Source organism: Echiichthys vipera (assembly GCF_963691815.1).
Source record: "Echiichthys vipera genome assembly, chromosome: 9".
In the NCBI taxonomy this organism is placed as follows: Eukaryota; Metazoa; Chordata; class Actinopteri; order Perciformes; family Trachinidae; genus Echiichthys; species Echiichthys vipera.
This window is the reverse complement of record NC_139834.1, coordinates 24,234,828-24,255,842: the sequence shown is the minus strand read 5'-3', so window position 1 is coordinate 24,255,842 and position 21,015 is coordinate 24,234,828. Positions and strand designations below refer to the sequence as shown.

Sequence of the window (21,015 nt, the reverse complement as noted above, 5' to 3'; positions counted from 1 at the left end):
CTAGCAGGACAATCACCATAAACACACATCAAAGCAGTGACAGGTCTGTCTGAATACCAGGAAGAAGCATGTATTGCTGCAATGCCTTTCCTCCACAGTCACAATACCTAACCCCCAAACGTTTTAGGGAAACCAGAAAAGATGCAATACATTTTCTCAGCTGGAATAATGTGAATTTATTTCAAATTATGTGAACATTTAAAGAATCATTACCAGGGACAAGCTGTTGTTATAAAGTGATGGACAGACCAAATACTAAGAAGTAGTTATTTTCAGCCATTGTCATTATCGCAGCAATTATTGATATTGATTATGTCATTATCGCAGCAAATCTTTATACTGTAGAGAACACTGCCTGACAAAAGAAAATAGAACTAGAAGGCCACTTGGAGAAAGCATACCTGAACTAAGGACAACACAATTCTGACTTGAGGGGGCTTACACATTTCACAATTTTACTAGTCATGACTCGGTAGCTTATTTTTCCAAACAAATACCCTATCTCACAATGTTATTGAAAGGGGAAAACAGTTTGTGTATCTGCCCTGTGATTCAGATCCACTCCAAAATGCAATTGGTTCTTTCTGGGCCCCTGCTACACCCTTCCATCAAGTTTCATGGAAATCGGGCCACTAGCTTTTCTGTTATCCTGCTGTTGGACAAACAAACCTTATGTAGTAAAAACAGAATCACATGCCCATCATTGTCCATGTCCATTTTGAAGTATAGGGTATGAAGTGCAGCAAAAAAACAAAGCACTTCTTACCAGCCATCCCAATATGCAGCTTCAGCATCACAGTTGTAATAAAAATTACCCAACATCCCATTGCTGAATGTGATCCACACAGGAGCCGTTTTTCTCTCAATAAACAGTATGTGCTAGCTATTAAATACCAGTGAATTGTTTCGACTGCCCACATACTCTACTACCTGGAGTAAAGAAATAAAGTTCTGACTTATGAAGAACCCACTTTGTTCAGATATTGCCCAATGGTAGCTTCACTATGAATGTAATTTCTAAAATGATGTAGGACACGAACATACACTTTAAAACAAACTTGTAAATCCTAACATATTTATGCTACTATGTTATTCTTCAGTACCACAAAAATACTGTAAAACATTGTAATCTTTTACGAAGAAAATAAAAGCAGCAAAATGACAAATGGATCACGATAGGATCAGCTGAAGAGGAGGACAGAGAAGAATAGAATAAACTATATTGTCCCCGAGGGGAAACTTGTCTTGGGCACAGTGCTAAAATTTGTTGCTTCACTTCAAAAACATCACATGAAACACATAAAGAAGAAAGTGGATTTTTTTTTGTATGTATTTGAAATAAATGGTATCTTTGGGACTTGAGGGAGAAAGACGTTTCTATTGATGAAGGAGTTCTTTTTCAACAGTATAAAGCTGAAGAAATATAGAAAACTGAAGGAAAGCACTAGTAGAATGTCCATGTCTGCTGTCGACAGCTTCCCATCACTTTTCAGGGCAGAGACGGTGCCCTTCATCTTTAAAGTCAATGAAAGAGGATTGAAAAGGAAAAGAAGATGATGGAGTATGTCCATGACTCATCCCAGCCAAACCCCTTTAGGTCTCTCTAACAGTCCATTTACTACAAACAAAGTGATTATGTCTAAAGTCAGAAAAGGAAAATGGTTTGGAGAAATCTCTGAGGTGGCCGCACAGCTTCGACTCTGTTCTACACACGTTTTCAGTGACGGCAGCAGCTTTTATGTTGAAAAGATGTTTCTCACCATGAAACAGAAAAAAGTAGGATGACAGAAAAAGGGATGGGAAACTTTCTTGACACAGATGGTGCCCAGGTGTTGGAAACTTTTTCATCATTTATTTCTTGTTATTCATTATGCATCAAGCTTGGGTTTCAGTCAGATGCTCTGCATAGATTATAAAACTACCCCAAAATTTTCCTTACAGCGGTGTTGTGGTACCTCCGAGTCAGTTGATCTGCAACTTGGCAAGAGATGTGAAAACAAGGAAAAATGGCTCAGCATCAGACAAACAGAGGCAGTGGTTTTGGGAGATGGTTGAGTGGGGAAGGAGAAAGTCATGAAGATAAAGACAAATGGAGTGATTTTTACTGCCAACTTAGGTAAGAGTGAAGGAATTTGAAGTTGAGACTTGCATTTGTTCCTATGATTGGTACTGTACTAAGTAATCACTTCCCCTACATGAATCCAGCAGTGTAGGTGCACCGCTCCAGGAATTTGATCACTGCTGGAAATGAGGAGATTGGTCTCCATCCGTGTCCTAACGGCACACTGGCATCTCTGGCCACACTTATTCATAGAATGTGTGGAACAAGCTTTAAAATATGCACCTGGAAAACAGGTATATGTCTCATGCACCAGCAAACACAGCGCTGCCACTTAAAAGGACAACAAATCCTCTTTGTAGGGCCCTGCAGTCTCAGCTTGTCCCTGCAAACTCATGTGCTTGCCTAAGCCTCTGTCTTAGCTGGGTAGCATACTCTGGACAAGCAGGTACTTGAGGGGTATCTGGAGGGTGCCCGTATGCCAGGGTGGGTGGTGTCCTGAGCTCCCTACCCTGAGCGGCAAGCCATCAAGACTTGGGGTAACTGCAGATCCCAGTCCTTCTGATCCGTTTCTACTACCTTGTGCCACCAGAGTGCGATTGAACCTCTCAACCAACCCATCACTCTGGGGAGGAAGAGGTGTCATCCTGGTTTTCTGAAATCCAAGCTGCTTCCACATTTCCATGAACAGCTGGACCTCGAAATTTCTTCCTTGGTCGGAGTGCAGCTAAGGAGGCTCCCAAAACAGCTAAACATCCCCTCAATTAGCACCTCTCAGATAGTAGCTGTCTCTTGATCTGGAACCGCCACTGCCTCTGGCCATTTGGTAAAATAGTCCAGTGCTACCACCACATAGCGATGTCCCCGAGGCATGCAAGGAAAGGGGCCAAGAATGACAAAAGCCACTCTTGTCCATTTGTGCCCGCACCTGGTACTGTTGCAGTGGTGCTCTACTCTGGCCTGTGAGGACCTTGCATGCAATGCAGGGATCCCAACTTTGGCAATGGCTTCCACATTCTGCCTTCAAGTGCCCCAATAGAATCCTTGCAATCCTCTTCAATGTTTTGTTTAACACCAAACGCTCTACTCCTGGTTGCCAATGATGGAAGCTCAGCACCCCCTCGTGTCGACTCTCCCTCCCAAAAGCTGACTTCTTCCAATGTCTCCAGTGTACTCCATCGTAAAGCAACAGACCCTCCCACTGTGACCACAGACCCCTCAGACAGGGACGGCTGTCTGAGCGGCCTCTCCAGGAGATAGGGTCTCCTGGAGAGGCCATCCGCATTCAAATGACTGTCTCCTTGCCTGTGCATGATGGACAAGTTGTACTTTTGTAGTTGTTCATTCTATCTAGCAAGCTGCCCTTCAGGTTCTCAGAAGGACATCAACCACCTGAGGGAGGCATGGTCCATCCGTACAACAAATGTTACTCCACACAGGCAGTGCCTGAAGTGGTTCACTGACTCCACCACAGCCAACAGTTCACTCCGAGTGAGACAGTAGTTCCACTCAGGTTTTGAGAATGCCCTGCAGTAATAAGCAATCACTTGCTCCCCTTGGGGATACTGACAAATACTTGGAAATAAAGAAATTCAACGGTGATGTACAGTATCAGTTAATTTCTTCTACACAGGAACATGTAACATAAACATCCATGAAATTAAATGTGGTTAAAGAATGGTTAGAACATATGCACTAAAAACAGGAGCACCTTGGTACCGGAATGGATACAAATAAATCTTATATACGAACACACATAATGAAGCAGAGTTTGCCCCAAAGTTGAACATGCTCCAAGTGGAGAAGCCACAACTGGGGAAAAGTGTTGTTTAACTTCATTATGTTTGTTGGAAGTTTGAAGTTCACCCAAACAGCAATAAAGCTTGTGAGATGTCTTTGAGTCAGATAAGACCCTTTTGGAGGCACCAACAAACCTCTGTATCTGAGCCACATAGAGGAGGAAATGTGTTATTGCACTACCTTTCTGTCCCCCAAATGCAGATGTACACATAATAAATAAATGCTTCAAATTAAGATATGCTAATGTGTACACAATCTACCATCTGTTTGTCCTCTCATGACACTAATAGAGCCCCCAAAGCAGCCCACCATTATCTCTACACCTTACCTTTCCTCCCAGTCGGTCAAGAATAGAAGCTTAGACCAAGCCTATGAGCTTACTGCTTGTTTCCTCCTCCTTTTTGCCTCTCATCCTTGAAGACCTTCAAAAGCCTCATGGCAACTTCCTTTCCTCTGTCTTCTCTCCTTTTCCCATTTCCTGCCTCTTGACCCTGACTCCAGTTCTGGAAGTGAAGCTTTCACTTATCTTTCTTCCCTAGTTTCACTGATGCTTTTTCTGTTTGCATTCACACCGATCTGTGTGTCTTCAATTTACACTCCAGCATTTGCATTTTCTTCATTGATCTTATACATCTTGGACAGATTTTTATTTCATAGGTTAAACACAGTTTTCAACTAAGGAGCAAGCGTGCCACCTTTTCAGCACCATGAAAAAGCTTGATTTATCCGCCTTTTAGCTGCAGCGCTTTGGATCTGTTAATCAGCGAAGCGGTTGCCTTTCTCTCAGATCTAATCTTTCCATCTAATTATGTAATCTGCTGATGTTGATTTAAAGACTTGACAATTATTTTAATTAGAGCCCTAAGAATTTATGCGTCCCAATCACCTTATATTGCTATGTTTGTAGTAAGTCTTCTACTAGAGAACCCCTTTCTACCCCCCTACTTCCTTCTCTTCTTAATGTATTCATGCTTCTCAGTCTACTTCTAGCCATTCATCAGCCCACCCAGAGGGGGGAGTGTGTTACTCAGCCAGTGGCAGAGAGCCCAGCTAGGCAGTAGAACATAGAAACATGTAGTGTTTGGCAACCACCTATAGTATATACCCTGCCTGTCCTGCTTACATATACATACACACACACACACACACACACACGCACACACACACATGCACACGCACACATACACACACACATGCACACGCACGCGCACACGCACACATACACACACACACACCCTGGCAATGAGTCACACATTTCCAAAAGGCCTGTTGTCAAAACAAACTTTGGACATTAAAATTACATTTCTGTATAAACATCCTATTTATTTCCCTCCCACTGAATATATAGCCTTTTTTGTCTCCATTAAGAGAACGCTGTCATGTCTGAGCTCAGACTGCAAGGAACCCGGGGGTGACAATGAATGACCAGCTGTGCATTGCTGCGAAGACCCGCTCCTGCAAATTTATGCCGTGATGCAAGTTTTGGTCCAGGTTCCTTTATTCTCACGTCAAGTGCAACTCCCTCCTGACTGGTCTGCCTGCGTTTGTCATTTGACCTCTGCAGCTCATCCAAAGTGATCATTAAACTTGGATAGGTTAAATGATCTTTAACCTACCCAAGTTCTCCCACACTATACAACTTATCCACGCTGTTCCTACATCCAAGACATGGGCAAGCCATTCACGCCTGTCCATATTCCCTGGTATGACTTCACTATGAGGGGGAGCCAGCTACCGCTTAACAAAATCCCATCTGTTTGCTGTTTTTGCTCCACAATGGTGAAACAAACTCTCCACTGACATCAGGGAAGCAGAAACCTATGCACCTAGGTTCATGTATCCATGAAAAAAGAAAAACTTCTTATTGAAAGGAAGCTGTATGTTTTTGCTTGGTTGAATGCGCTTATAATAAGTCGCTGGGGACAAAAGTGTAAGCTAAATACTGTAAATGTAATGTTATCTTTACATACCTGTTTTAAAGGGTAAGGTTGATGTTATTCTGTATATGTCTAACTCAGTAGTAGTTCACTCTTTTACCTAGGACTCAACAATGAGGGCTGCCTTATTGCTCGGGGCAAGTGAAATGTCAGGCTAGTAAATCTAGCTACTCAAATGGGCAAGTTTTTTTCTGGAGTGGATGATGGAGATACCTAAGGAGTCAGCAATCTTGCTTCCTTCTCATCTCTATTAAGACTTGACAATTAACTTCAGTCTATGTTGTTAGAAAATAAACAATGTGTATAGAGGCAGGTACAAATTGACCCTGGGTTTCTGATAGAATATAAAAACCCTGCTACCTTTCCGATCAAATGAATGTGTAAAAAAAGGGAAACTGATTTCTCTCTCTTTCTGCCTTACACTCATTTAATCCATGTTTGATAATGGTTCCTTCACTATGTATTTAATTACCAAATTCATTAATAATTTGGAAATATTTTATAGTCTTCTGCCTGCATGAGAATAGCAAAATGACTAAACACAACTAAATGTATTTAGTGTGCTGTGATGTTACTGATGTTATTAATGTCTCCAGCAGTAACACTAATGCAGCACCGGGGAAACCTGCTGTTAATCACAATGCTGAAATCAAGGTTATAGTCATTTTGCACTGTGGGGCAATGCGTTGGTTCCTTGGTCTGTTTTGTTAATGTCCGTCTCTAGATGATGGTGTATAAAGTATGCATAAAATACTTAACCTTTCATCTTGCAGAGCAAGTTATTATGTTAATTAGAAATGTCACGGATCGGTGCAAGCAGCCACACACAGAATTTATGGCATGTAAATTGATGCACATAATATGGGAACAAAGTTCACATTGTGAGTTCCGTATGCTGTTAGCAACATGTACTGATGTTAGCACAACAAGCTGAGAGGCGTGTGAGTTAGTCTCACGGCAAGTATAAATGGCACAGTTGAGCTGGAAGACCCACCTGATCCCAGTCAGCTACAGCAGCAACGCAGAGAGAGTTTTGTGTAAGACGAGGACTGTGGTTAAGATGAGGACGGTGTGTCGGCGTAGCTCCATTGTTGTAGGGGACGTGAATGGAAACATGTCCCCAAAGCAATTTCAGTCAAAAGCAACTGGACTTTGTTATTTGTCTAGGAAGACGTTTCACCTCTCATCCAAGAGGCTTCATCAGTTCATGTACGCATCTGACCAGGCTGGGACTGGTCTAACTAACTGGTGTGGAGATCCAGGTATTTAACCTCTCACAAGGCCGATGATGTCACTAGGACCCTTTGTGCTCCAAGTGCCAACGACCGTCATTATAGATGACTTTTCAGCTAGTGCCTAAAAAAGTGTAACATTAATTATTGATTGATTTCTCAGAAACTGAGGTACCACAAGGCCACAAGGTTATCTCTTTTTCCATTCATCTATGTGCCCTGCGATAGACTGACGCCCTGTCCAGGGTGTACCCCGCCTCACACCCGATGTCAACTGGGATAGGCTCCAGCCCCCCGCGACCCCGACAGGGACAAGCGGTTGAAGATGAATGAATGAATGAATGAATGAATGTCCTTATTCCTACTGTGAGAGGAACACATTTTCAACAAGAACATATCAAATGTGTCTTTTGCTGCATGTTGTGATGCAACAAACAATTCTCCGTGGAGTATGAGGACAAACGTTCTAACACTGAACAGGAGACAGAATGCTGACCTACCTACATCCAGAGGACATTCAGAGTACATTTACTGGCCTTGGAACAAAAAATAGGCTCCATTGTGTACCAACAGAATGGAGGTTTGTTTGCTCTTTTTATTCTATGTCTTATTGAACGTTCAAACAGTATATCCACAATACACGTAGTGCTAAAAATGTAATTGAAAGCACTTTTAATGCACCATAGACAAAGGGACAAACACTAGCGCATACTAGTCAATAGCCTTGCAGTAAATATAAGCTTCTTTCAACAAGTTTTTCACAATAATGCATCAAAACACTTTAAAGTTTTTATGGTCTTGGATGGGACAGTCAACCAGAGCAGTAATCAGGTTTCTCACACGACCAAATCACAACACAGAGCCTTAGCCAGTACCGGAAACAACATTCCAAGACCAACACAGCCCCTTGTGTTTCACACCAGGGTATTTCCAGTCTTAGGGGTATTATCATTTGTTTTTTTGATTGGTTGCCAACATTCAAAAGGGCAGGTCTTGAGTAACATGAGCCGTCCTGATGGCAGGCATTAAAGAAGAGTAGAGATTACCCATATGAGATTGGCATGCTGCAGATGAATGAAAAGACAAACATTGTGTTGAGTTTGTGATACACAAAGAGTTATTACCCTGATTCCTGGCATATTTTAGTATTTGTGAACCTAAATAAACTGAAACCAACCAAGCTCAGTGCACCGATATTGAAATATGAAAAGAACCGAGTGAGCCGGCCCAGCCACACAGTTTGTTTTCAACTACATCTTCGACATTAGCAATCAGCTTGTTTTAGGGACCCTCTGTCGAAATTATGTTAGTGGGTAATGCTTGTGATGACTTTAACATGGTAGCCATTTATTGTTAGAATTCATTCACTTTTTATTTAATTCTACTTTTAACCCCAACTTCATTCGCATTCATGGCAAAGTAATGAAGATATTATTCTTATCCGAATCAACAGTATTTCAAAAAAAATAATAAAAAAGTCTTGGAAACGTATTAATGTGGGATTGTAATGAACAAAGCAGCCTGCAGGGCATGTTTTCTTTTTTAAATATTATTAATATTATTATTTATATTATAATTCTTTCACACAATCAAACATGAATGACCACCAGATACTTGCTTCTCTACATTCATTCATTCATCTTCAACCGCTTATCCCGGGGTCGGGGTCGCGGGGGTGCTGGAGCCGATCCCAGCTGACATCGGGCGTGAGGCGGGGTACACCCTGGACAGGACGCCAGTCTATCACAGGGCACATAGAGACGTACAGAGACAGACAACCATTCACACCTACGGGCAATTTCAGACTCATCAATTAACCTAACACATGCATGTCTTTGGACTGTGGGAGGAAACCAGAGTACCCGGAGAAAACCCAAAATGCCTCATATCAAGTAAAAGCAAGAACTGTGTCTCCCTGTCACAGTGGATGAGACTGAAGTGATATCAAGACATGAAAAAGGGTTCAACAGCAGTATGGCCCGTTCCACTAAACAACAGGCATGTGGTTAATAATTCAGCGAGCATAAGAGTCCATTTGAGAGAAGGTTTTCTAATATTCATGTGACATGATCTCTCACTGGGCATGATGTTATTCACACTCTGAGGCACTGCTGTGTTTTGTAATTCATAGCCTTGGTTTTAAGGCCAGGCGAGGACTGATCAAGACCAAACCTGAGCTTCAGTAGCAAACTCAATAATTCAGGAAGATTTGTTCTCAGATACTAAACTGATACAATTTTAATATTCAAAGATAATTCTCAAAAAAAAACTCATAGCCAAAGCCAGAAGAATAAACTGTCAACCTCCAGCAGGGAGCTCCAGTTAAATTCATTCATTCAGTCATAAGTAATGACTTAATTACCTATTCATTGTATGGGTAATTGTTAGGTAAAATCTGTAAAATCACTCAGAGCTTTGGACAACTTGCACATGGCTATTCAAGAAAAACATAGCTACAAGGTAAACTCCAAAAACAACTGAAAACTGGCCAGAGAACACAATATGATGGTTAATAATACATTCATTTCAAGCCAAATGCAGGAGGGCAGGGGGCAAGGTGTGGTCTTTTCTCTGTTAGATTGACCTGACACGCTTTGACCAATCCGTCTGTGATGGTGCCGGGAAGAGAATCCAGATAGTTGACAGAGAAACTATCTTTTTGTCATTTCATTGTCCATTTTATATTTTTCTCACAGCTCCTACTGCACTAGTATCTCCTTTTGAGTTTTCATACAGAATATTTATTTTTGGTTTTCCTCTTAAGGTTTGTATTGGATTTTGACCAACCCAGCAAGGTTTTAGGATGGTGGAGCCAGTTGAGCTGGGTAAGATAAGTTCAATATTTTGCTATTCAATCTTCTTTAAGCCATTACTCTGATTCTTTATTATTTGACTTGATGAGTAGTTGATATATCGATGCAGATTCATTCTCTGTTGAGCTAAATCAATAGGGCAGAGCCCCACCCCCACTTCTATGGATTAGTCTCCAAAGGTTACACCTCACATAATCCCTTTAAACTATATTAAGTGTCAGTGGATCATTGATATGATATTTGATTTTTGAGGAGCTCAGCTTGCTATGACACGCCATAGAACAATACTGACGGGTGGCCCTGCACCCTTTATTATCACCAGTGTTGTTGTGTTTAGATAAAGACGGTATAGCCTTGAAGTAAATACTCCTAAATCTATATGTTCTGTAGCCCTCTCAGCATTATTGCTAGATTACTCCAGGGACAAATATCTAAGGTGAATGGGCCTAATAAATATTTACAATACATAGTATATAAAAAGGTCCTTACAGTCAACAGTGTCCTTCAGGAGCGGATGGAGAAGACTTCTTGGTGATCCATGGTGTAGATTCAACCTGGGAGATAAATGGAAAACATATTGACTGACTGAATGAATGAATAAATGAATGAATGAATGAATGAATGGACCCGCTTTAGTTGAAAATTTACAAAAATCTTGTGTCTAATGTTAGCTAACTACATTTTACATTTTTTAGTGTAGACAATTGCGGACTTACAACCAAACAAGCACCCTCGTAATCCTGACTGCTGACAACAGAGAAAACCCAAAACTAAACATGAAGTAGCAGTTCTGCAAGTCAATTTACAGTACTATAGCTGTGCAACATATTGGTGGAAGGCTTAGCCAGGTATACAGTATGTTTAGTTACTGGATGATATTCAAGCAGCAACCCCCTCATCCCAACCATAACTGTCCTTCAACCATCTCCTTATGAGAAAGCTAATTAATAGCTGGCTGGTGTCATTAAGAATGGGCTAATCACCTTATGTCCCCATCAGCAGCCTGAGCCTCTGGTCTGTTGGTAAATAGCTCCAGGACAGTGAAGCCTCGCCCCAGGGCCTGCTGCGAGCCGTCTGGTGTAGGTGTCAATGACACCAGCTCCAGAACCACCATCGTGCTGGGCAACCGCAGAGACGTATGGAAGTACACGACCTACCATAAAACACATGGAAGAAGATGTTATCATCCTACATCTCGGATTTGTTCAGAATGCACCTTGAATTTATTTAATGCCAGTGTCTGTGATTTTACCGTGGAGTTCATTCTAAATGAGACCAAAGAAACAACGCATCACATTGTGGCATTTGCGGGTCATAGCAGCTTTTATACCCAGTTATCAAGTTACACAGTCCAGCTTCAAATAATATTATTGTACTATAAAACACTGACATAAGGCCTTATTAACACATAGTAAAAACATACAAGTTCACTTAGGAATTGAGTTGACAGTTGCCACAACTCTCTCTCTGTTGCTGTTGTAGCTGACTGGGATCCCTGCAAGTGGGTCAAACAAACAGCACTAAACAGGGTTTGTGTTAAAGCCCTTTAAAAGAAAGTGGACCTCTTTTTTTGAAGAAAAAATTCAAATTCAATCCAAAGCTTTTTGTAAAATGTGTTATACTATAGTATTGAGAAAGCATGTTGAGAATCACTTCGAAGAAATAACATATAAACAAGTACAGATGGTGCACAGTCCCATGGTACCTGGCTTGGCTTAAGCATTAACTCGTGCTGACTGCGGTCCAGGGATAGTCAAAATAAGAACATCACACGCATATTTGGATCTTGACACCGGGAGACCCGGGGACACTGAGGATGAGCAGCTGAATGTAACACAAAGACTGCACTTTTTGCACCAGGTTTGTATGATTTTTCAACAAAACCACCTTACCCGTTGGAAAAACTTTGAAGAACAAAGAATGGTAAAATGCTACCACACATATGAACTGACTTTGGCTCATCATGAAAAAAGTTAAGTGCTCCCAGAGACTGATACCACAGCTAAAATGAAAATGGCATCAACATAATGGATAAGTCAGTCACTATTGATTGGTTAGGAGAAAACAAAATGCCCCCAACAAGATTAACTGTAAAGTGAATATGATGTCAGACTGAATGAGTGAAGTGAAACCTTATGGCAGTTCAGTCCGATTATGAGGCAAAAATATAGCTTGCCTCCAATATAATCATGAAAAGTACTGTTGGATCGTATCCCTGAGTATGATTAACAAAACCCTTTCTTTCATCCAATTGTTGTGCTGCCTTTTATTCTCTGTGGTCATTCCGTGCACGTTGGCATCAATCTCCACATTGCAGTTCTCTAAAAGGAAGGAGCCAAACATCCAGTGTTGACAAGAACACCGGTGAATGGGTGACGCCAAAAACCTCCCATTCAAAGGCAGGTGTGTCTCCATGGTGAGGAGACCTTAGGTTTATGTGGGGGTGACCTCGCTATGTACAAAATTTCAGAGGACAGTCGAACCTTTTGGGAATCTGTTTGTAGTCTGTGCCAGGTAGGTGCAATTGTTTACAGACTCTGATCAGCCATTCAAATTGTAAATAATAGCCTACCTACAGAAGAGCCACACTGATTTACATGCACAAAGGCCCGAATATGATAAAGGGACCCACAAATTCTCTGTGATCCACTGATCCCTGAGCACAATAAAGCCAGTTATTTTTCAAAGCCGTGAAAAAGAACGTAACATGACTGTCAACAGAAAAAAAAGCAGAAAGTAGACATGAGCTACCTTGAAATACAGAGCCAGTTTCTGTCAGCCCTCTGTGGTTCATATTCATCCCCAGCTACCATATCAGCCACCACAGAGCAGAATATTCAAATTCAAAACCTCAGAGGCATTCCTATTTCAGCCACATCAGGCTTTCATCTATGTGCACAGTGAGTTTAAATTAGGCCTACTAGTTTTCCAAATACAAACACTGCTGAATAAAGATGGTAAACGTGGATGGGAGGCAAAGATACTCATCCAGCCAGGTTTATTTAGTTATTTGTCTGTTTGCTTGTTTTCATGTATTCACTGACTGGACTTTGCCTTGCCGACAAGCATGTTGAGATCCATAAAGCAGTGTAAGCTGTGTTTCTGCTAAAATGAAATTCTCCTGCTGGAGGTGATTCAACATTTACAAATGCATGTGAAGGCTTGATCAACACAGGAAATGAGATGAGATGGTATAAGTAACAACATCTGGTAACTCAGCATAGGGGCTCTGAATCTGTGAGGAATCTATTTCAATGGAAACTTCTAAACAAAAGCAATGTTCTGTTCTAATCTGACAATGGTCTCATTTTTAAATAATGCAGTGATTTTCTAGGTATGCTGAGCTGGAATTCAGCCTCGCAGCATCAGCAAGCACAGCAGCAAGCACAGCAGCATCCCAAGATGCATGTCATACAGCATTCATGCACTGAAAACTTTACTTCCACTCATTTTATTTATTTATTTCTAACCAACCTTAACTCCCAAATGAAAGTCTCATCAGTGACTGAACTTCTCTTGAACCTATCCCGAGATGTATAAAAAAAAGATATTGAAAGGGGGGAGGATCCATATTTTCTATCATGCTCACCCACATTTGCTCCCCCTGTGATAATGTTGAATCTGCGTTGTGGTCAAAGACGTACTCCGCAGTCTCAGAGCAATCCAAACGTGGACATTGTTTATGACTGATTTCCAATTCAAAAGGTAGAATTTCTTTTTCATCTGCCTCGCTGCTTTGATATACCTCCAAACTGATTCTATTCCAATCCCAGGAAAAAAATAAATATATAAATGCTCTGTCCCCACAGAGCAAATATCTCCCTTACTCAACTTATAGTTATTCAGGTTTTCAAATGATTTATTCAATGCTCAAGAAAACAGCAATGACTGGTAATGAATATTTTCAGACAGACGAGCTGAATAAAGGATAAAACGGTGTTTTAGAATAATTATTTTTACCTAAATGATCAGGCTGTTCTCATGCAGTTTTTGTACATATAACAAAGAAAAGTAATACGCATATATTTGTATGTATTCCACGTATTTATTTTGTGTGTATTCGCCATAGTGAAAGCATGTGATCCTGATGCTAACTAAGTGTTTTTCATGCCTAACCATAACCTTCACCTTGTATTGGCTAAAATCATTGTTATTTTGTGCACTGTTGCACTTCCCGGTTGGACATTTTTTCACGGTGGACTTTCGGTCCATTGCGGCTTTGTTTCTAATCCTAATCAAGTGTTTTTCATGCCTAACCCTAACCATCACCCTTTGTTGGCTAAAACCAGTCATGTTACATTGTGTTTGTGCATTGTTGCACTTCCGGTATCAGCGTGCTTTTTTCATATAAATGTCTACGAATTTCTGTGCATAACTTTACAAAGGATTTGCTATGAACTTGTATCCTGCTTGTATCCTGCTTCAGAGCAGAGCTGAAGCATGATGGTGCTTCACCTTCCACTAACTGTATCGACAGAGTTGGGAGGAAGTGAATGTAGTGATAGTAAGGTATTGTTTTGTACTAACAGGCAATGAAGCATGGCACATGCTTGCAGATGTCAACTGAGTTTTCTTTTATTTTAGATAACGTTAGCATCCAAATGTTTGATTGAATAAAGTACTTTTAACACAGAGCCCTAGCTATGGAAAAACGTATATTTGATCTCACATTCAATAGCTTCAAAGCTCCAAATTTCTTTCATGACAAACAAAACTGACTGAATTTAAATTTAAGGCCATGTTGTGAGATCTTGCTCTTTCTCGTCACCACGGGGGCACTTGGAGATGTCATTGAGAAAACAGCTTGCATCAACAGCAATGCCAGGCACAGCATATGTTGGACCTAATGAGAGGTTATACTGCGCAGCGACTGTCAACAAAGCAGTAATCGATTCTCGCAGGAGTAAATATCAACCCCCTCACAACTTGAGTAAAGAGGAGCGAACGGCAATGGGGTGACATTAAAAGATCATCAGCACAGAGGCATGTAACTTTAAGTCACTGTCACAACCGACAACCAGCCTGTCTGCAGCTTCATGAGTGATAGAGAACTTAACTATGACAGCAAAGAGGCAAATGAAAGCGTGAGGGAGCTGTTGTTTGATGTAAAGCAAATGTCGAAACAGAAAGTGAGAGATAAAGGGAAAAGATTAGGATGGTGGTTCTACGTTGAATCCTTTTAGATCTGTTTCATGGTAAACTGGATTTAGGCAGCAGGTAAGAAATGTATCCTGGTAAAAATAATTAACTTTTAACATATTGTAGTGTGGTGTGAAGGGGGCATTTTTGGACAGATCTGGCCTTGCCAGTTTAAGATAGTATAGAATAAAATTATCTAAAATGAATCTATATTTGGTTTGACAGCTATGTTAGTACTACACTATAAAGCTTACTTATTGCGGCAAGGCGATGACATAAAACTGTTAATCAGTAAGTTGTTGTATGTAAAACTTGCTTTTGAAAAAATGAACAAAAACTTGTGTAATGGCTTCATTGAGTCCTATTAGTGGCCGTTGGTGCTAAACAAGTAATTACAAAGCTCTCATAGTGCTATCAGACTGTAAAAGCTGAGGCTAATTCTCCCTGCCCCCTCGAGATGGTCATTCAAATGCCTGACTTGTGGGCAACTGGGCAAGCACTGTAGGGGAAATCACAGGCAGTGCACTAAACAAAGAGGCTGCAAATTAGCACTGGTTTTGCATAGAGGTCCAGAGCAACTGGAGTGTAATCGACATGGCCCTGTTGTTTAACCCCTGGAGGCTTCCCAAAAGAAAAGCAAACAGGGCATTTCCATTTAACCAACACACTGGCTGAGAGGCCGGGAGTGCTGGTGTCATCTGGGACTTACATCCAAACTACTACATTTTTGTTCTAAAACGGCATTTTAAAATGAGAACTATCTCCGCCCACACATGCGTTTTAGCTCCGTTCATATTACATGCACGAAATGCATATCACGTGACCATTCACGTACGCAGGGCATATGCTTGCTGGTGTAAACAGGAAGCTGATTGGTAAGACCAGAGGCAGACGATGAGGTGGAATTGTTACTGAAAGTAACACATTAGCATTAGGTGATAACGGTTGTGGAAAACAGATTGGGAGTTGCTGCAAAGTAAATACGGCAACATATTAGAGCAGTAGCAGGAAGCCGTGGCAAAGGGAAAGGAGCATCCACACAACAAAGATGAAATCACAAAAGGTATGTCAGCCTACCTAATTGATAAGACTGACTGACGTAGGTTTCCGTGTCATCGCTTTCAAACGTCTGCCAGTAGGAAATGCAGGAGTAGTGTCGATGCCAGGCGTAAACCGGGGTTTCTGTCATCTGATAATTACAGTTCTTGAAAACGGTAAAATAAATATAAGACTGTCAAATTAAAATCTCTTCAGTATTGATGTCCGCAGCGCGTGGAGCTCCCCTTTGGTCGGATGAACAGAGGTCACAGCTTTCGTGTACTTCAATTTAAATGAAAGCCGTCTAAAAAGGAAACCCTGAAGTTAGCCTCAGTGAAAGGTGGGTTGTGAATGGCCCTCACAACTTTCCAGGGCCATGGACTCACTGCATCCTCCCTCTCCCTGCGGAGAGGGACAGGACTGCCGGAGAGACTGTCAACTGGGGTGAGTGCATTCATTTTTAAAATAATGTTTTTATGTGATTCTTTGGATGGGAAATGAACTACCCAGAATTTCAACCATTTGCCCGGGACATTGAAACCTTCCAGGACAGAAACATTATAGCAAAAGATTTTGATTTTTTTTAAGCTAAACCATAGTAGTAGGGATGTAGCCGTTGATAACCGGCCTGCTCAAATTGTCAGCATGCCTGTATTAACTATTGACATATTATGCATGTCACTGTATATATGCATGTGACTGTGTACACATGTGTCTAAGATGAATATAGGCTGCCATTATACTGTACATCACTGAGAAAAATCATACAATACCCAATTAGGCCTTAGGGTAACTGTGAGCTCAAGGCGGCATATCTACATTTATTAGTTGTATACCTTGTGCCTTCACCCTGGGACTTCAAAGTCATAGCTTTATATATATGTATATATATATGTTTATAAAGTCATATGAAGCTAAGCAAGCACTTGCACAGAAAGATTCTTAGTTGTAATGCTTTTATACTAGTTTTGGTAGCATAGCCAGCGCCTTGAGGTGGAGGGGAGAGAGAGGGGGATACAGTAAGTCATTTGACAGGCACAGAACCAGCGGGTATCAGCATCACAAATCCTCTCGGTGTGAAATTCTGTGACTGTCCCCAGCAGAGGACAGATGAGAGATGGCGGTGTGGATGATAGAGAGGCAGAGGAAATGACAGAGATGGAGGCTCCAGGCTTCCTTATGGCCAATAATGTCAATGGATCACAGCTGGGCAGATATGACTGAGTATGCATATGTGTGACAGTTGAATGGAATAGATGTTCAACAAGGAGTGAACTGATGTGAAACCGACCCACTCTTTGTTAGCTTCACTGGATGTTTAAAACACTCTGTAGTCTAAAATACGGTCACAATAGGTCTCAACTACAACTGGAAGATAATCACAAATAGAGAGAAAATGGTGTGATGGGCCACAACAGAACAAACAAAAGCAATGTGTGTCCCAATAATCAATGAAGTCATAGAAACAAATTCCAAAAATAAGTCCTCATTAGTCTGAATAGAATTTGGACCTGGACAAATTCAGACCTCTTAATCCCTAACACCATCACTGTAGGTGGGATCAAGAATGGAGACAAATTTCTGCCACGTCCAGTTAAAAGGCAACAAATGTTCAAATAACAACTCTTGATGCAAAGATTTCTTTGCAGCATGAAAAACATTACATCAATGCCCCATATCATGGTCTAACTCAGCACTTCTGTGTCAACTAAAAAAGACCTCAATAGGACAGATATGTCAGCCACTAGTTATTGATATGCCAAAGTCACACCACCTCCCAAGGAATCCAAATGGAAAATAGATTATACTATACTGAAGAATGGTGCAAACAGTTGTATCTCTTGCTGAATAGTTTGGATTCTTGTGATGTGTACATCTTAACATTAGCATAATACATTTCTGAACCTTGATATGCTGTAAAAGGAGACCCAGGGTGCAGCATCAGAGATGAAGTGGAGAAGGCAGCTAGTGAAAACATGAAGCATGGGAAAAAACAAGCGGTGTAATGGAGCTGATGGAGAAGGTGAAGGCAGAAAAGATGTTTTTTTTCTATCACCTGAGTGAAAAAAAGAGGCTCGGACTGCATTAATGGAGGCAGTGAATGCATCCCCTGAGATGTGCAATGTGGCTGGAAAAAAAGTGGTTTGATATAACAGTTTGTGTCATAAGGACAAAACAGAGAGGGAGAAAAAAGAAGAAGAACAGGCGGAGGACAAGAAAAGCTGATTTATCAGCCAAAGATGAGAAGACTGCGGCAATTACTGGAGAAAAAGGCCAATTATAGGGAATCCCTCCCAGGAATGAGGGTGACAGTGATGCCATTTCCATCCAGGATCTTTCATCGACCAGTAATTCTCATTTTCCAAAAATCCCTGTCTCCGTCTCAGGCTATTTTAGACTACAGAGAATTTTAAACAGCAAGTGAAGCTATTTAGAAGTGACTAACCTTTCATTGTCTTTGTAGATGAGGATACCCGGACAGCATGTATACAACTGAACCTCCATGCTTTTCTGCTAATGACACAAATGGGCCTATAGCACCAATCATTCAAAAACTATCATGCAGGGAGTATCAGATTCATCATTTTTGTTTGTTTACCCTGATGTACCATAAATCAAAATGTCGTGTGATTAAAAGGCCAAGTGGGAGTCAGCCACAATTAAAAAGTAGAGATTAAAAACATTATGATAACCACAGAAGAATCCAACATAAAAATCACGTACAGTAGAACCTACTGTATGCTATAAACTATAAAAATAGATTGTAAGCAAAACAAATGAATCCAAATGCCACTTGTGGGAAAAGAAACTGTTACATGAAGGAAACAGGTAAACTCTTGCTCTCTAGATACACTTTGGGGAAGACAGACACTGACAGAGATGGGTAACGGCTCCAAACTGACTTTAACTCTAAAACATTCCTGTACACAATAAAAACCTAATCACCACAACTACCAAAACCTTTTCACAGACTCCCCCATTCCTGTTTTTAGTTTCAGTGCCTCTGGTATTTGCTGCCTTGTCCCTGACTCCAACGACATCCAAAGGCTCCGCATTCTACAACATCCCCAGCTTTGCCAATGACAGATCCCAGCGCTTGCTGGGTAAAGTCTTAGTTTGTCACCCAGGTTTTGGTCTCCTGACATTTTGTAAATCCTGTCTGAAATGCCTCACAGACAAACTGCAGGCACTGAATCTGACTGCTGGAGATGCATCACAATAAGGGAGGAAAGCAGGAAATGTACAAAGATGAAAGGATTGGAGGAACACTGCCAGACTTCCGACTCAAAAAAAAATTTCTAAAAAGGTATATTTCAACAAAAGCTGATATTGACATGTCAAAGCCTTGAACAACAAGAGAGACAGAATCTCTTTCTTATCTGTACTCCACACAGGCATGCAGACCCTTGGAGGAGCTGATGGCAGAGCTATAGGGACAAGTTCACTCTGTGTGTGTGTGTGTGTGTGTGTGTGTGTGTGTGTGTGTGTGTGTGTGTGTGTGTGTGTGTGTGTGTGTGTGTGTGTGTGTGTGTGTGTGTGTGTGTGTGTGTGTGTGTGTGTGTGTGTGTGAGCCATAGACTGTAAATAAGGATGGCTGACGCCTCTCCTCTACCTCCCACTGTACAAAAGTGACGTCAAAGTATACTAGATAGGAGTGCAGCCATGCAATTTTTCAAATACAGTTTGCGCAGTAGTGATCAGGCGGTATTGAAGTCCCGCCCATACACACGGCCGCCAAATTACAAGTGAATCACAGCTCTCAATCATGATGATTCCCCCCAATTTTAAAGCATCACATAACTAATTAAAGCTTATCAGAAAAATTAACACTTGAACAAACATCAGCATGATAAGCACTAGAAAATATACAGGGATTTTTACCATCCGAATCACTAGCCTTACAAGTGTTCAATTCGTTAATTACATTAGCATTTAGTTTCTTTAACTTATCTATCCTTTATCATAGCAAACGTTGCATGACAAATAACATTTGATTTAAATTATGAATGGCAGAAGGGAAGGAAAGAAGCCTGTATACCTCATTACAGTAAAATATCGCATCAGCCAATATCAGCTGACCTAGACAAATTAAGCTTAAGCTAACGTAAGAAAAACAACATGTCAGAATCCCACATGCCACCAAAGCGACCGACCGAGGAAAATGTTTATGTGTTGCCTAACAAAAATCCAGTTCCAGTCCGGAACTATTTGTGTTGATGGAGTAAAATAAATGATTAAAAAAACAAACTTATCATAATCTGTTGTTCCTTATAACTGTTGACCAATAAATGGCGCTTTGAAGAACTGTTGTATAAAAGCCCCCCTCGTGTGAGTTTGCTTTTATACAACATTTCTAATAAAAAAATTACAGAGAACATCTTTAGAAAAAATCTGACGTGTATTTTAATTTTTTTAGTTTGGCCCACATCCCACTCGCTAACATGGGGAGCAGGATTTATAACCTATACTGCAGCCAGCCACCGTGGGCAATCGAAATGTTTTGGCTTTACTTTAGGGGAGCTGTCAAGCTGTCTGTCTTTAAACATAGTCTATGGTTTGCGTGTGTGTTGGCATGTGTGGAGGGAAACGTGTGAGGAAAGTAAAAATTAGCTCTGGATGGTACAAGACGAGTCCAGTAAAAATTGCATCACTATAAACCACACCACATCCAGACCTAACACCTCCTCGAGGCTCTCATCTCTCCCTACGGTCACCTTGGCAGAAGCTCTCGTGGCCCTTGTATTCCCTGGATCACACTCTCACTCTCTCTTTCTCTTTCTCACACACACACACCAACAGTATATAGCTGTGTATTATGGGTGTGCCACTCCAGTGTGTAAAGCTGTTAAACAGCAGATGCTCCGCTAGATGTTTGGTCCCCTTGGAGCTAAAATATTGATCAGTTCTCGGGCAAGACAGCGGAGTCGTCGCCCCCACCCTCCCCATGTATAATTGAAGTGTATATCTCGTAGTGTGGCATGCCAGTTGGGAGAAGG

At 41.1% G+C, this 21,015-nt stretch overlaps 1 protein-coding gene across 1 annotated transcript in view; it reads right to left on the bottom strand.

Moving 5' to 3' along the window:
* Nucleotides 1-21,015, bottom strand: part of nphp4 (nephronophthisis 4) — a gene marked incomplete at both ends in the record, with an annotated part of 169,585 nt that overhangs the window by 135,819 nt on the left and 12,751 nt on the right. The window contains 2 exons of the mRNA XM_083919301.1: nt 10,331-10,395; nt 10,825-10,994. Of these exons, the coding sequence (XP_083775427.1) occupies nt 10,331-10,395; nt 10,825-10,994 (235 nt within the window). The remainder of the gene's footprint in view (nt 1-10,330; nt 10,396-10,824; nt 10,995-21,015) is intronic.